Genomic DNA, 16150 nt, shown 5'->3' on the forward strand with positions numbered 1-16150 from the left:
TTCGTACTCCGTAAGGTAGTGTACCTTACCTTATTACTTCCCACCATCCCACCCACCACCACTGGACGCCTTTCCTAATCCAGGAGTTGTGATCCGTCTAACCGGCACCAAAGGCCAAACTATCGGGTCGCGATCCTACCAAGACGGTGGTTCAGGCCAGAACTTCTCGGGTCTCATTGACCGTTGGTGCCACGGTCATGCATAACGACAACTCTTATTCATTTCGGGAAGCATACGACATACGACCTCAAAACGTGTAGCAGCAATCTATTCCCATCGTTCTGGAAACCTCTCGGTGAAACCAACAGCCCGGGGTATTGCAACTGTCCACTTATCCGTACACCGACGGTTCCTCTCGCCGAATAGAAACACAGTGGGGGCTTGATGTGATCCTTCGATGAATGCGATGAATGTTCGTACCTTCTATTACTGGAGGTATGTACAGTAGGTACGTACACTGTAGCTGGGACCAAGCAAAGAACCCACTTAAACTGTTCAGATCAGCCAATGAAGCCTGTTGAAGATACTGCCCACTTGGCAGAACCGCTCCGGTCCGTAACCCGCAATCCGCCGCCACACCAAAAGCCACTTCACCCCTGTCTTTTTCGTACCTCGTACGTTGGTTGTACACTACTGCGTACAGCGGACAGCGTACAACGTACACGTACAACGTATGTACACGAATATTAATTTTACTCCGCATTCGTACTTTGTACAACGTACCAGCTCACCGCTAATTAGTACATCGTACAACCTGGTCCCTGGCCAGGGTTCTGCCATTCCGGAGTAGCGGTATCCCGCATCCCCCCCTCGGTCCTCCGCAAGCGCCTATCCTATTTAGGGCGCGCTCCAAGGGCGTTCCTCGGCTAGGAAATTAGCGTCTGTGCCTAAAGTCCCGGTACATCGTGAGATCGTGGATATAGGGAAGACAAAGAATTTTTATCCGACTTACCTTAGATGCTTTAACGTACGAATTCGCTGCTTATTTTGAAGCTATTTGTATTGATCTCGAGCCTCAAAATCTCACTATGTCCTTCCCTTGTCCGAAGCCGCCTAAACACCAACGTCTTCGTGTCCACGGTCTCACGATGTACCGGGACTTTAGGCACAGACGCTGATTTCCGAGCCGAGGAACGCCCTCGGGCAGCGCGGCCTAAATAGGATAGGCGCTTGCGGAGGACCGAGGGGGGGGATGCGGGATACCGCTACTCGCCATTCCGACTTCCATCATCGTCTAGTGGCTTTTTCAACAAAAGTTCGCCGATAAGACTGCGGCCCGGACAATCGCGGTACGATGATCCTGCGAACAAAAATCGTTCCAGAAGAAAAAGAAAGAAAAAAAGACGAAACACCCCCCCCCCCCCCAGTCCACCCCAGAACGCCACCGCAGCCCGAAGACCCGGCTTTTCCGCACATGTACTGAAAGAAAAGAGAATCTAGCCAACCAGAACCCGTGAACACTCCCGCCACCTCAGGCAAGTCCAAGCCCAGCGAGCAGCTCCTCCATGGCCTGGCCCAGCACCCCGGCCACGAAATCCTTCTCGTAAAAGCTCGTGTTAAAGCAGCCCTGCAACGTGAGGGAATCGCGGAACGTCCAGAGATGGCACTGCAGCGCGCGCGAGAGCATCTCGACCCCGAGCCAAAAGTCCGTGACCTCGATCCTCTCCTCCGGGTCGTCGTCGTCGTCGTCGTCGTCCACGACCACGTCGCCGCAGGCGTAGACGTACCTGCGCCGCAGGACGGTCTCCACGGGGCCCAGGGAGCTCAGGTCCGGGTTCTGGATCGGCGGCATCGTGCCCCCGGGCACCGGGGTCGTCATGAAGAGCTTGGTGGTCCGCCGCACGTAAGGGGCCACGATGTCCTGCATGCTGAAGGGCGCGCCGCGGTCGTCGACGCCCAGCCGCGCCAGGTCCTGGCTGTAGACGGCGTGGAAGTCGGCGGCTAGGCGGGCGAAGGGCTTGTCCTCCTCCTCCTCCTGGGCGCCCTCGATGCAGACGGGCACGCCGGAGCTGAACATGCCGACGGCGTAGGGGACGCCGTCCCAGGGGGCGCCGAGGCGGCGGCGCATGTCGGTGGCTACGAAGGCGGCGTAGTTCTTCGCGAGCGGGTGTTGCGGGTGGCGGGCCACGACGCGGAGCAGGGCGGCGTGGATGGCGGAGGTGACGGTGAAGCCGCGGGCTTTGCAGGCGGCGAGCACGGCGGCCGTGGTGGCGCGGTCGAGGGAGACTTGGGCCCGCGCGGTCGGGCCCGGGGTAGCGTGTTCGGAGCCGGGGATGGTCGGGAGCCCGACGGTGGGGAGCCCCTTGAGGAAGGTGGCGATCAGGCTGTCGGCTGCCTTCTTCAGGCGTTCTGGGGTGGAGGCCTCGTCGGCGGGGGAGCGGACGATGTCGTCGAGGCTGGGGGTCAGGGACCCGTTGGCGGCGGGCGAGGCGTGGGCCGAGAGATCGGCGTCGAGCCCCCGTCGCAGCACCGAGACCAGGGTGGTCATGAAGGCGTGGGCGAGCATGATGCTGCCCATGCCGTCGATGCGCCAGTGCGACGAGCGGAAGACGATCGTGCTCGTGGCGGGGACCCAGTGCAGGGTAGCCGTCTCGGTGGGACGGAGCGAAAGGGCCGCGGTGGCGTCGTCCTCGACGAGGGTGGTGTCGTCGTGGGCCACGAAGGACTTGGCCAACCAGGCCTCCGGGTCCAAGGGTGGCACGGTCAGGGCCACCTTGGAGGTAAGATCGGCCGGGTCGGTAGGCGGCGCTGTGGAGCCGATACCCGGATGCAGATGGCGGACGGCGAGCCAGGTACGCCTGAGGTATGGTAAGGGATCGCCCAGGGAGGCGGGGAAGGCGAGGCGGAAGGACATGGTGAGGGCCCAGTGCTCCCGGTTGAGCTTGGAGCTGCTGTCGGCGAGCAGCTTGTAGAAGTTCTCGAGCGTGTCCATGGAGCGAGTTACGGCTCCGGGGGCATCTGGGCCGGCCGGCGACCAGTACGTGGGAGCCGGGGTACACGGATTCACCATCGACCCCATGGTGGGAGTTCCCGTGGCGATGGCGAACGATGGGGAGTTCATGTTGGCTTGGTGTAGCTGTGGTGTCCGAGACAACCGCTCACTTGGTTGGCGTGGTATAAACTGAGTGGCCATGTTGAATGCCCTGGATGCGGCGAGGAATGACGGCGAGAGAGGCCCTCAGGGGTTGCTGAGTTGCTAAGTTGCTACTGCCACAGGAGAGCCGTGGGGACGACGATACGACGCGAGAATCAAGGTCCAGAGATAATAAGATAATAACATAGATACATACATATCATAGCACAGGTATGCTCCGTTGAAGGAAATACCCCAGCAGGCGAATTCATGGGCTGGCTTCAGGGTATTATGTACCTCTCTATTACTGGTACGATGGGGCCCGTGGCGTGGAGTAGAGCTAGGGGGAGCGGAGCGCATCACGATCATGCGCCGGAACCCCCCGGGAGATGAGAGACGGGGGGAGGGGAAGACGAAGGGACAGGGTCGAAAAACGACAGAAGTGGCGAGATCAACCAGCCAGGCCATGACGGAACGGGCGTTCATCCCGGACTGACGATGAAAAGGTGTAATTAGGTGGTAGGAAAGATCAAGCCAAGTGGACAAGTGGCCAAGTGGCCAAGTGATGGAAGACTAGGGTCAGGGGTTTACATCTTGAGACGGGACGACAAGGCACACGCTACACTAGAAACTACATATCATATTCTGACCATTCGTTGAGCAAGTCCGTTATAATAATTAAGGTTCACCGGAGAGAACTCCGGCTACGCACAACGTACGTCGAATGCTTTCGAGCCAAGACAGAAGAAACATGGCGGCGATAGTGAGGGATACTCCAGACAGGGGTTCTGCCGGGTCAATCCGAAGACTTGGTTGAGCTCCTTGCATTCCCGTCAGGGCCGCGGTGGCTGTCGACGACGTTACGTTGTGCAACCCAACGGACCAAAAGGCTGGAACAGCGCTGTACTACGATAAAACGTGGGTGGTGTAGGGGAGAGAGAGGTCTATTAGTCGAGGTGGTGTTGTGACGAGGGGAGGGGGCGGATTACGGGGATGGTTCGTCGTTCCTATGTTCGGCACAGCGGCAACAAAGAAAAGAAAGAAGAAAGGGATTGAGAAGACCGAGGAAGCCTTGAGGTCCGTGATAGGACAATCAATAATGGCTTTACCCGAAATTGATGATGCAGGAAAGGGCATGATACGGTGTCAACCATCTGCACTCGAATCCTGCTTCGTGGATTGTGGCCGTTGTCGTCCCGCTATATGCATCTCGGAACTGCACAAAGAGAACCGGGGGACTGCGGAGTACCCCGGCAGAGCAATCTTTCTCGGCTCGCCAGCATTTCCCGTGTGCCGAGGGAACAAGAATGCATAGAAAGATGCGAACGAAGTATGCAAGGTAATAATTAGGCCCCGTTCGACAATTTCAACAACTTGTTGAAGATTTTCCAGTTTTTTGTGCAAGTGACCAGTACGAATAGTGGTGTTGTACTTATCACACTGTGAACAGACCCCAGGGGCTAGGTACCCTCTCGTGGCAGGGTACAAGTACGTTGTAAGGATGGAGCCGCCCTTCCCGTCTGGCTGGTGGGGTTCGGTCAATTGCACTGGGCCCGTTGCCCACTAAGCGTCCCCGCCAGACCGGGGGTTCATTAAGGCATTCTTTTTACGCTATCGGGACCGGCCCCGGTGGACGCTCCGTCACTGGGTGTCTCATGATAAGGACGCAGCTACTTACTCTGGGCATGATCGCATAGGTATTCCTGACGTCTCTATCAATCAATCACTCTTGACCAACCACCGTTCTAGGCGGACGTTTGTCGCCAAGTTTTCTGACAGCTTCTTCCACGGCAGTCAACGGCAGTTGTTGGTGCGTAGAAACAAACCGCCGTTTCAACCTCCGCCTCTCATGCAACGGACAAGACTCGCGAATCATGTTGGCAGACGTAACTAACGTGGTGCCATTCTCATCCCTTTGTTTCTTTGTTGGTCTCTGGTCTCGCGCTTACCCCCTGATCCTCTGGGGCATTGGACAGGGGACCATCGCGGCTATGTGAATCCCCCTTTCGTGTGAACCCGTCAAACGCCGGCTTTTTGTCGATCATCTAATCCTGGCTAGATGCTGTTGGTTGTTGGTGATGATGATATATCTATATTTTTTTTTTATTGATTGAGCGAGTGACTGTATAAGGTACCTTACCTTAGTTGGAGAGAAAGATGTGTGGGAATTAATCGCCCCCTTCCTTTCCCCTTCCAAGTGGTCGCTCTTTCCTTCATGTCGATTTTCCAATATATTATCATTTTCGTTGTTTCCCTTTGAGACACAGCCGCGGTCCTGCCTTCCATTTCTGGATTCACCATCAGTAGGTACTTTCCCTTGTTCTCCGAGTCGCGACTCGGTACTCCGTGTTTCGTACAACCCTTCACTGACTCGGAGTCTTTCTTCAGCTTGTACTTCTTTCCGCCGGTCGCTCTCTTTTTAATACACAAGGTGCCTTACCGTACACACTTCCTGCCTGTTGCGAGTAACAAACATCCACTGGCAACATACACAACCAAAACGCGCCTCTTGACAATCGAGATCTGTGTACCATACGAGCCAACACTGGCCACTCTCACCCGCCGTCTTGCGAGAACACCAAGATGCGCCCCGAATTTGGATTTTCCGTTCTCACGGCGGCCCTGGCTTCGGCTGCCTCCATTCCCGTCTCCGCCACTGCTGGCAAGCGGCAGGACACCACTTCCAAGGTGCTCGTCGGTGCCCCGGGCCAGATTCTTCTCGCCAGCTTCGACGGCTCTAGTTTCGATATCGTCGCCGAGAGCTCCATCGAGGGCACCACTGCGAGCTGGATGGCCTTCAAGGAGCCCGACCTACTATATGCCGTCGACGAGAACAGCAACCAGCTTCGTCTTTTCAAGGCATGTTCGGGCGTCTGCCTGCTTCAGAGTCGAAGAACGTGGTTAACCCGACGATGTAATGTCACTTAGCTTGACCCTTCTACCAACGAGCTCTCTTCCGAACCTGAAATCGTCGAGGGGTCCACCGGCGTTGTTCACCTCGAGTTCAACGCCGACAAGACGCGACTCGTCGGCAGCTCCTAGTAAGCCGTTATCCCTTGGATCCCAGCGTCTCGCCCAGCTTCTCGCCCCCTCTTTCCGCTCGGCACACTAATCTCTCTTTCTTCTAGTTCCGAGGGCCAGATTGATATCTGGGACATCTCCGAGGGCACCCCCAAGTTGATCAAGAACATCAAGTCCGAAGAGGAACTCGGCCCCCACGAGCGTCAAGACACGTCCCGCGCACACCAGTCCGCCCTCGACCCTTCGGGCCGCTACTTCGCCGTCGTCGACCTCGGCACCGACTCATCCTCCTCGTCGACTCCGCCGACGACGCCTGGGAGCTCGTCAACGTCGCCCGCGTTCCCACCCCGGGCTGCGGGCCCCGCCACGGCGCCTTCCTCCCGTCCAGCGAGGACCCAACCAAGGCCAGCCACTACGTCGTGGTCTGCGAACTCGCCAACACGGTCGAGGTCTTCGCCGTCACCTACGACGACGCGGAGGCGGGGACGGGGACGGGGACGGGGATCGACTTCCGCCCCTCCCAGCCCGCCCTCAGCACCTTTGGCCGCCGCCCGACCAACTCCAGCAGCTCCGCGGCGGGCGCCATCGAGACGAGTGCGGACGGCCGCCACATTTACGTCTCCAACCGGATCACGGGCGGCGCCACCGATTCCATCGCCCACTTCCGCGCCGCCCCTGCCTCGGCCTGCTTCGGGGGGTTGAAGGTCGAGTTTGTCGGTTTGGTGCCCTCTGCGGGCGTGAACCCCCGCATGTTCAGCCTCGCCGCTGACGAGGATCTGCTCTTCACCTCCAACATCGCTGCCGGTTTCGGGCTGTTGGCGCTGTCCCGTGACCCGTCTGATGGTACGCTGGCGGAGACGCCCGTTGCGAGTGTCGATGTTGAGACGTTTGGACCCGAGGGCTTTGGACCGCAGTTTGTCCTGCAGATTGCTTAGATGCAGGACATGCATATTATATGGCAAGATCAGCGCGTGATGTCGTGGGCAATATGATCGTATCGGCATGGCGTCAACTGCATCTTTCAATTTCTTCTTCTTCTTTTTCCTTTTCTTTTCCGAACTCTAGAGGAACTCATTTGAGGCTGGGCTTCTCGTGAGGCAAAATACCCTAGATAGATAGACATGGTATGGTGGTGAATACAGCCCATCGATTGATGGTTAGACAAGTGATATGACCGGTGTCGTCGGTCAGTGCTCGTCCTGATTGTACGTGGGATTGAACTTGTGCTGTACCGTTGTATCTATCTCCAGCGAGGGTTGTGGTGACAGTTGGGTGACTGTCGGTGAGGCTCACATTGCTCAAAATCCTGACACGGCTCGAGCATTAACAGGACAATAAAGGGATCTCACTAGCCCATCTTGCACAATGATGTATCTGGACAATCTCACTCCAGACAGAGCATCCAAATTTCTCGGTCGGTGATGCTTCCAGAGCCTACCTCGGTAAGGCACCTACCTTACCTAGGTAGGTACCTTTAGTGTTCACAGGGCGTGGAGAGAAGAGTAAGGTACAGTACGAGCAGTGAAGCGTGTTTTCTTACAAATCACGTGACTTTGTTGCTCATCAGGCTTAGCCGTTGGGCTTTGGCTGGCTTAGTCATTTCGGGCGTGGACCGAGCAATAGCCGCAGCTAGGAAGCCAGGATCCAAATCATCAAATCAGACCATCACAAATCCCTCTTCAATTCGACCTCTTTTCAACGTCACCTCGCCTCAACACCACCGCCCATTGCCGCCCGCCATGTACCTCTCACGATCCGTCGCCGCCGTCGCCCGCCGGGCTGTCGTAGCCCCCATGGCGAGGCGCGCCTTCACCACCACCTTCGTCCAGCGTACGAGCTCCAATTCGTCTTTTCCCCGTGCTGCTGTGTGCCCCGGGCACCATCCGCACCAGCAACGTCGAACCGGGTTGAGCTGACGGGGAATTGCTTTTGTCTACTCTAGGTGACGCCATCAAGTCCGCCAATGCCGCGGCTGCCACCAAGGACGTCAAGTACAAGACTCTGAGCGGTAAGGGTCCCGCTGCTGCTACCGACGACGATTGGGTGGGGGTTGGGGTTTCGAGCTCGATCACGCTACACTGCACGCTGTGTCATGCCACGGCAGCGTCGCGATAAACCCTCCCCATGAACTTTGGGGATGGGGAATGAAACTTTTTGCTAATCAAGACCGTTACGCACTGGAACAGAGATCAAGACTGAGGACGACCTCATCGGTCCTGGTGCCCCCCCCGGCACTATCCCGACCGACCTCGAGCAGGCCACCGGTCTCGAGCGGCTCGAGATTCTCGGCAAGATGGAGGGTGTTGACATTTTCGACATGCGCCCTCTGGACTCCTCGCGCACCGGTAAGCATGCGACAACCCAGCCATTTCTTCCTCGAGAACGAACTGGGACCGAGGAAGAAATCGAAGAAAAGAAAAATAGACACTGACACGCGTTCGATTCGCAGGTACCATGGAGGACCCCATCCACGTGCGCTCCGCCGGCGATGAGCAACATGTTGGCTGCACGGGCTGCCCTGCCGAGTCCCACAACGTTCACTGGCTGACCGTACGTGTTCTACCCTGGACCTACGCCAAGGCTCGAAAGAATCCTCTCTGGCATGCCATGCTGACTTGCAATAGATTTCCCGCGAGCGCCCCATCGAGCGATGCCCCGAGTGCGGCAGCGTCTACAAGATGGACTACGTCGGGCCCCAGGATGACCACCACGGCCATCACGACCACCACGGCGTTGAGGAGCCCAAGACCTTCGCCGACTTCGTCAAGCCCGAGTACCGCTACTTGTAAAAGAAACGGTGTCGGAAGGCGTGGAAAAGAATATCGAGTTCAATTTGTGAAATAGCGGAGCGAAGAAAATACGGTCAGGTATGAATGGATGTGGCGGTAGTGGATGGCCGATATTGGGGCGCAGGCGGTGCGGCTTGGTTGTGTAGAATACCTCGACAGACGGCTGTATAGAAGTCTTTTTTTTTTTCTTCTTTTCCTTTTGTTCCCTCACTCGAGGCTGCTCCTCCGGATGGATGGATAATTACGTCTCTCGCGTCATGTTTGTTTTCCCAACCTCTCTAGAGCGAGTCGTGTCCTAACATGGAATGCTACGGGGGTATCTAACTGCTGGTCCCCTTGTGCTTCTGGCATATGGCAGGGTTCTTGCGTCCCTTTTCCAGATGCGCCTCAGACGCAGCCGCTGGGCACATGAAAGGTAATGGCGAAGGCGGATCGACATAAACAGGGCCACATCATTCCGGATCGAAGCTCAGCTTGATCTTCTTCGCCTTCTTCTTGGTCTTGGGCGGATCACCTTGACCATGGGCGGTCTTTGCCTCTTTCTGCTCGCCATCTTCCTGCTCGCCATCTTCCTCTCGCCTTCTTGACCTACTTGAACCTTCTTCGACTTCGCCCTTTGTGGTATTTCCCCCGCTCTTCACCTCCGCAGCCCGCTCTCCCTCGTCGCCACCACCAATAACCTTACCGACCTTCCGTTTCCGACCAGGCCCGATGCCGGCAAATTTTGCTTTTTCCTTTTCTCTTTCTATTTCCCTCCGAGCTTCGTCCGCCTCTTCCCTTTTGTCTGTCGAGTCCTCTTCCCCAGGCGCGGGTAGTTCTTGGAGCCTCCCCTCCGCATCGAGACCGACCTGGACGACGTCGCCGTTCTCGTCTACCACGAGGGGCTGGTCTTCGGCTTCTTCGCTGGCGGAGCGCTTCTTGGTTGCGCGCCGCCGGGCGGCCAAGATGGGGTCTGGTCCTGATGCGGCGTCGCCCGAGGCCTGGGCGTGGAGGGCGCGGAGGAACGGGGGGAGGGTCGAGTTGTAGGAGAGGTTCTTGGCGTTTAGCTTGGGTTCGGGCATGGTTTCGCGGCTTTGCTGGCTGATCGGGCAGAGCGTTGGGTAAGTCAGAGATGGCGACTGGCTTTCGTGGTCTCGGAAAAGACTGTTCGCCTTCTCGCGGCGTTTCGGGAGTTGCAGACTTGTCGTCGATGCGGGAAGATGAGGTTCTAGAGACGAAAAGAAAAGAAAAAGAAGAAGAAGAAATATTAAATAATGCTTCTGGATGTACGCCTTCCGACTTAGATTACACGTCGCGAGCGAATGAATGGATGCGAATTTGAGAGGCCCGTACGAAGCAAGTACAGACTAATAATGCCTTCGGAGATAGGTGCTACGGATTATCCACATTGGTGACCGTGCTAGCTCAGTGCAAATACAATACATTATTACTGACTCTGTGCGCCCAGCAGTACAGTGCATGCTCCGCGAGTTCGACAACTTTCAACGCTTCCTCCCTCCTCCCCAAACGTTCATTATCAAGACCGGAAACAAAACGAGAACTTACAGGCGATGTATGATACAAACTCTCATCGTAATGCCACATCCCAATAGCTGAAACGTCAAATCTTTACTTTACGTTTTCCCAGCTGGTTCCCCAGCTGTGGAGTCTCTCATTCTCCTCTTTCAGTACGAGGTTCCTCATCTCGTTGATCGCTCTAGAAGCCAGGATTAGACGTGTTTCTTTGCCGTGGCAGGGGTTTGACCTACTTGATCCTGAGCTCTTTCTTATCATAGTGCGTCACTGACATGAGCACATGATGCTTGAGCGCATAAATCGCGTTGCGGGTGTCGAAGTCTTTCTTTGGCTCCGAGGGCTCGGCATGCTTCCAGTACGCATCCATATAGCTCCTTCCGAACTGATAGTCATTGAGACAGATCCCAAGGTCGGCTATGGGCAGGAATCCAAGTCAGTCCTTGGAATAACTATCTTAGACGTCGGAATGTTGGGGGTTTGAACAAACCTTCGAAATGACCCCAATATGCCGAGACACCGAACATACAGGTGTTGTTGGACTCGTCTATGGTCTTCGTGTTACCAGGCCGAAGGTCGGAGTGAATCAGGCATGGTTGAATCGACCTCCCATCTGCCTCCAGAGGACCCAGGTACCGCGGCAGCACGAAACGGAAGAAGGCCTCCTTCAGCCTCGTGTACTCTTCGTCCGGCCCATGCCGCCTCTCCTCTTCATCCAGCAGGGACTTCATCTGGTTCGCCCAGAGCGTCTCCCACGTATCGCTCCAGCGGTTGTCCACTGGCACATTTCCCAGATGGGTGACGGCCCCGAACCCGAACTTTCCAGCGGGCGATTGCCCCGTGGTGCGACGATGCAGCTGAGCCACGACCCGGGCCCATTGTTGCGGGCTGGGAACCTCATCGGTCACTTCGATGAACTCAGATATGTAGAAGTGGGTGTTCGGGTCGGCGCTATAGGTGCCCCAACCTATCGGTATTGGTACATGAAGCGGAATCGCATCGAAGAGGGCGTTCTCGGCCTCCCAAGTCCCTTCCATCATGTGTCGTCCGACATCCCCTGTGGTTGCCTTGAAGCCGCCAAGTCGTCAGTCATGTCGCCCAAGTCAACTTTGTCGTTATGTGTGTTGCAGAGGTGGTGTGTGGCATTTATACCTTCATGAATACCTGCTGGCACTCTCCATTTGGACATCGGATCTGAATGTGTCGGCCCAGGTGCTAGTTGCGAGCGGGGTGATGGAAACAATCTTGCTGCCGGGAGGTAGGTCTACTAACTGTGAGAAAATGTTGTTTGCCTCAGACCTTCAACGACTTACAAGCGAGGACATTCTGGTCCAAAGGCTCTATAAGGACAACCTTCTTCATGTTGGAGGCTGGGATGTATCTGGCAGCCATGACAAACGACGATGACGGCTGCTCCGATGTCTTGGACTGTTTGGTAGCGAAGTAGGAGATGCGAAAGCTGACTTGAATGTTGTTTTCTGATGTTTTCCAGATCTTCTAGGACTCGGTTCGGGGCGGATGGATGCTCGGCACTTTATATCTCCCATCCCTCTTCTGCGAGGACCTCGTCCATAACTCGAGCTCTATCTCCTTAACCCTCCCACATGAGCTACACGCGCATATCCCAGCCCTTGATTTTCTCTTTTCTCATGCTACGCGCCCATTGCCGCTACATTTCAGAGTTTGATGGGGCTCACATCTTCGTAACCGCCGGCTATTCCCGTCAAGCGACGCATGATATCGTTGGAACCGTATCTCAGCCCGGTCAGAGGTCAGAGCCGTTACTGTCTGTTGGTGATATTCTGCATTCTTTTGCATTGGGTGTTCGAGCTCGACCGGGGAACTGACCGGCTTGTCTCATTTGCATGCTTGCAGGCGGGGCGTATCGCCTCTGGCCCCGCTCTTGGCCATGGGTTGAAGATGGGGGGGCAAGTGGAGCAAGGCGGCTCACAGAGGCAAGATTGGCTCCTCCACAGTTAGTGCAGACTAGCCCGGAAATCTAAAAGAGTAAAAAGGACTCCAGAATAGAAAATCTGACGCGGTAGGTGAAACATCCACGAGCCTCTGCGTCTCAGCCCCCACGCGTCCTCGGATTCTCATGTGCACTACATACAACTACTCCCGAGTCTCTGCTTGCCATTGCACGATGGTTTCAGTCTTTCAACCGCCTCCGTAGGCAAACAGCTTCCAACCCTTGCGTTCTGAATCCACGGCTTGGCGGGCGGCTCCCGCAAGACATGGACTGACAAACCAGAGTGCGCCTTGTTCTAGTCGAAAGAGTGCTTCAGCCTTCCCCTTCCGCGCGCGCCTCGCTTCCAACCTACCGGTATCCATTACTATGGCTGGATTTCTGGCTGGAATTCATCCAAGAGAAATTATCCGACAAACCGTGACTTTGTCCAGAGTTCACTTTTGCTGTCATCATGCCTTTCAAAAGCTAGACGCGGACTCAATTAAGCAGTAGTCCCGAGAAAAAGCCCCAGCTCGCTCGGCCTCAGCTTAGACCGTAGACATACGAGGGACGTGTTCCTCTTATCACACTCAAAAACGTACTACTACACCAAAAGAGAATTCTCTAATATGTAGGTACTTCTTGAGGTATATATAGTTTAACACACCCCCTAGCCTGTATAAGGACGATCTTCGTGCTTAAAGGCTGACTAGAAACACACTTACATCGACACGGCTTATTTCGTATAAGCGGTCTTCTAGGGCACTAAAGCTTATTTAAGGCATCTCCTCGGCTAGGTTTCGAACGGGTAGTCTTAGCAGGGGAAGTTCCAGGAATACACTAGCGTATTATATTCCTCCCGGGCTTATAACTATTAAATTAACGGGAGCGTGCTTATAGGGAGCGTTGATTCAGGAAATGTATAATTATATTATCCATAAAAGAGAAAGAAAAAAGGGGGCGGGTATACATGTCCTAAATATATCTGCCACCTTCCAAGCGAGGATAGTAGGGCACCTCCAACTAATAGGAGAGCACTATACCGTGGCTCACGTAATAGAATATAATATATTGAATTAACGGGAGCGTGCTTATAGGGAGCGTTGATTTAGAAAATATATAATCATATTATCTATAAAAGAGAAAGAAAAAAGGGGGCGGGTATACGTGTCCTAAATATATCTACCACCTTCTAAGCGAGGATAGTGGGGCACTTCTAACTAATAGGAGAGCACTATACCGTGGCTCACGTAATAGAATATAATATACCCCCTAATTATTACGCCGTAATTAGCGGAACGATTACTTAGCCTAACCTTAACCTAGCCTTATTTTTAACCTTAACATAGCCTCAAAGGGTTATATAATACCCTTAATATCAAGTTAAAAGGCAGGAATAAAAGCCATAAAATAGTAAAGAATAATAATAATAGTAGTAAATAATAAAGGAAAAGTGCTATTAATAATAGTAGTAAATAGGTAATAGTAGGGCCTTCCGTAGATAAATTAAAGGCGTTATGCCTGTTAACGACTAGTCATAGGTCGTGGCATAAGTGAGGTCGTAATAATAGATTATCTAGAACTAAGGAAGGAAGAAGAAAAAGGAGAAAAGTCTACAGCGCTAGGCTAGCTATAAGGTGGCGATAGCTAGGCGATATAGGTCCGTTAACTAAGCGCGTAGCTAGGAAGATCCGGAGTATAGCCGGATCCTCTATATCGGGGCTAACTCGTAATATATCCCCCCCCTCCTCCCTCCGGGGGTTATATAACCGCGCGCCCTTATTATGCCTTAGTTCCCTCTTACGTCGCGGTGATAAAGGAATAGGCGCGTCTTTTTATCTTACCTCGCCCTTACCTCGATATTAAAGAAATCTTAGGTCGCCTGCTAACCCTTTATTTATATACCTAAAATAGTAACGTAGGCTCCCTCGCGTAGATCCTATCCGTAGATATATTATGCCCTTTTTTCCCTTATAGGCTCTCTCTTCCTCTCTTCTTCCCTAACTATAATAATAATAATAATAGCTATAGCTATTCTATATATTCTCGCGCCTCCTTATTACGACGATTCCTCTAACTCCTTTCGGTTATAGATTCCCCTTATCGATACTCGTATAGTTTAAGAGTTCCCCGTCTAAGGTAAGCTATCCCTTTCTCGCGATCTTTATATAAAATAACCCCGCTAATTTATAGCGTTTATAGGCGGCGCTAGCCCCCGGCGATAATAAGCGTAATAATAGTAGTAAGCGTGCTACCGATAACGATATAGGTGCCACGCTCTTACGCCTTAGGCTATATTAACTATATAATAGTTCGGGTTATCACCGCCGCCTTTACCTAATAAGAAGAAGTCGGAGGGTAATTAGCCTCCTAAGCACCTTCCCGGTAGCGTTTATACTAAGCTATACCTCCTTTACACGCGCGACGTCGCCGATAGAAAGTATAAGCGCCTTTATCGTAGCTAGATCAATCGGGGGAGGAAATACTATATATACTCTACGAAGATACACCGATATATACCTCTCCTAGCGCACCTTAAAGGCCACGCGTAAAGGTTATTCGAGACGACTACCCTTATTAGCGACGATAATAAGAATAGCCCTATAAAACTACTTCCCCTTTAAAGTCGCGAGCTTATCACTAACCTCTCTCCTAAGAATAGGACCCGTATCTTAACGTCTACGCGGTGTTTTAGGATACCCTTATAGCTAGGAATCTGATAACGGCGATATTACCTATAGCTATATATCCCGCGGAGGCTCCCGACACGGTAATCGCGCTAGCCCCTTCTCCTCCTTAGGAGGTCTAAAACGCTATAGCACTATAGCTAGCCTCGCTACGTTTCCTAAGGTCGTTAACGAGGTGGCTAAACTAGCCTCGCTTCTTTTAGTAATAGAGGTTACTAGTAAGGTGGTTATACTAGTTTTTTCTCCTCCTTTAGAGGTTTTAGAAGAGATAGCGTCGGGACTAGATATATCGCCTCCGGAGGAGGTGTTACGACCAACGGGCCCAACACACAATATACAGGAAGGATACCCTGGTACGTGACGCCGCACTAAGACATAACCAGAAGATGACTCAGGAAGGAGTCACGTGTCAGGCCACGTGATACAGGGAAAGGATACTTTAGAATAATATAGGGAGTGATCACTAAGGGTCTAGTAAGCAAGAGTGAATAATACAGGGAGTAATCACCAGGGGCCTAGTAAGTAAGAGTAAATAATATAGGGAGTGATCACTAAGGGCCTAGTAAGCAAGAGTAAACAACACACTATATATACCTTAGTATTCTAGGCCTTACTTCTACTAGAGAATAAGGCATCGATTAATCTAAGTCTTCACCTAGACTACTATTCTACGCTTAAACCTACCTTATAAAGAAGACGCCTAGTCTTTACGACGTAACTACGACTAGACCACTACGAACGATAGTTACTGCTCTTTAGTTAATATCCTCTTCTTATTTTAAACTAAAACCTCGACGCTAGTCTCCTATCGTCTGCTATACTATAGAGGACCGGAAGCTGTTATAATATTTTAATCGATTCTATTCGGTAAGTAGACCTTAACACCTAATAAGCAGTACTCTCTCGATAGAAGGTAATATATCGAATAACGCTAATACCACGGGTAACGCTACTAGCAACGCTAGAATAACGGCTACCGCGGCCGCCGACCTAATATAAGCTATACGTAATCAAATTATATAACTCTATTAAGAGAACTAGTAACTCCGAGCTTAGATTAAGGCACCACGTCCTAGTAACCTAAGGTATAAATACCCAGAGCCACCTAAGTACGATA

The 16150-nt window shown here is 53.1% G+C and overlaps 6 protein-coding genes across 6 annotated transcripts; 3 read left to right on the forward strand and 3 right to left on the reverse strand.

The window, feature by feature from the left end:
- Positions 1-1471: 1471 nt before the first annotated feature.
- On the reverse strand, positions 1472-3010 carry SODALDRAFT_278484 (hypothetical protein; the record flags this gene model as incomplete). Its single annotated transcript, XM_028608116.1, has 2 exons — positions 1472-1666; positions 1706-3010. 2 exons carry the CDS (start codon positions 3008-3010, stop codon positions 1472-1474), a joined length of 1500 nt encoding a protein of 499 aa, XP_028465909.1.
- A 2122-nt stretch (positions 3011-5132) lies between these two features.
- On the forward strand, positions 5133-7029 carry SODALDRAFT_360438 (putative isomerase YbhE; the record flags this gene model as incomplete). Its single annotated transcript, XM_028614263.1, has 6 exons — positions 5133-5148; positions 5341-5376; positions 5595-5944; positions 6002-6114; positions 6202-6296; positions 6323-7029. The coding sequence occupies 6 exons, from the start codon at positions 5133-5135 to the stop codon at positions 7027-7029; spliced, it is 1317 nt and encodes a 438-aa protein (XP_028465910.1).
- Positions 7030-8276: 1247 nt separating this feature from the next.
- SODALDRAFT_279000 (COX5B-domain-containing protein) lies at positions 8277-8883 on the forward strand (the record flags this gene model as incomplete). Its single annotated transcript, XM_028608143.1, has 3 exons — positions 8277-8439; positions 8544-8644; positions 8719-8883. Coding segments are annotated over 3 exons (429 nt in total), but the record flags the coding sequence as incomplete, so codon positions are not given.
- Positions 8884-9554: 671 nt separating this feature from the next.
- Positions 9555-9944, reverse strand: SODALDRAFT_263777 (hypothetical protein; the record flags this gene model as incomplete). The annotated part of the gene is made up of 1 exon (XM_028607465.1): positions 9555-9944. A coding segment is annotated over one exon (390 nt), but the record flags the coding sequence as incomplete, so codon positions are not given.
- Positions 9945-10627: 683 nt separating this feature from the next.
- Positions 10628-11465, reverse strand: SODALDRAFT_279012 (hypothetical protein; the record flags this gene model as incomplete). Its single annotated transcript, XM_028608145.1, has 2 exons — positions 10628-10812; positions 10886-11465. Coding segments are annotated over 2 exons (765 nt in total), but the record flags the coding sequence as incomplete, so codon positions are not given.
- A 534-nt stretch (positions 11466-11999) lies between these two features.
- Positions 12000-12836, forward strand: SODALDRAFT_360442 (hypothetical protein; the record flags this gene model as incomplete). The annotated part of the gene is made up of 5 exons (XM_028614264.1): positions 12000-12185; positions 12271-12374; positions 12471-12495; positions 12572-12650; positions 12799-12836. The coding sequence occupies 5 exons, from the start codon at positions 12000-12002 to the stop codon at positions 12834-12836; spliced, it is 432 nt and encodes a 143-aa protein (XP_028465914.1).
- Positions 12837-16150: the final 3314 nt, after the last annotated feature.

Source organism: Sodiomyces alkalinus, assembly GCF_003711515.1.
Source record: "Sodiomyces alkalinus F11 unplaced genomic scaffold SODALscaffold_6, whole genome shotgun sequence".
NCBI classification, from domain to species: Eukaryota; Fungi; Ascomycota; class Sordariomycetes; order Glomerellales; family Plectosphaerellaceae; genus Sodiomyces; species Sodiomyces alkalinus.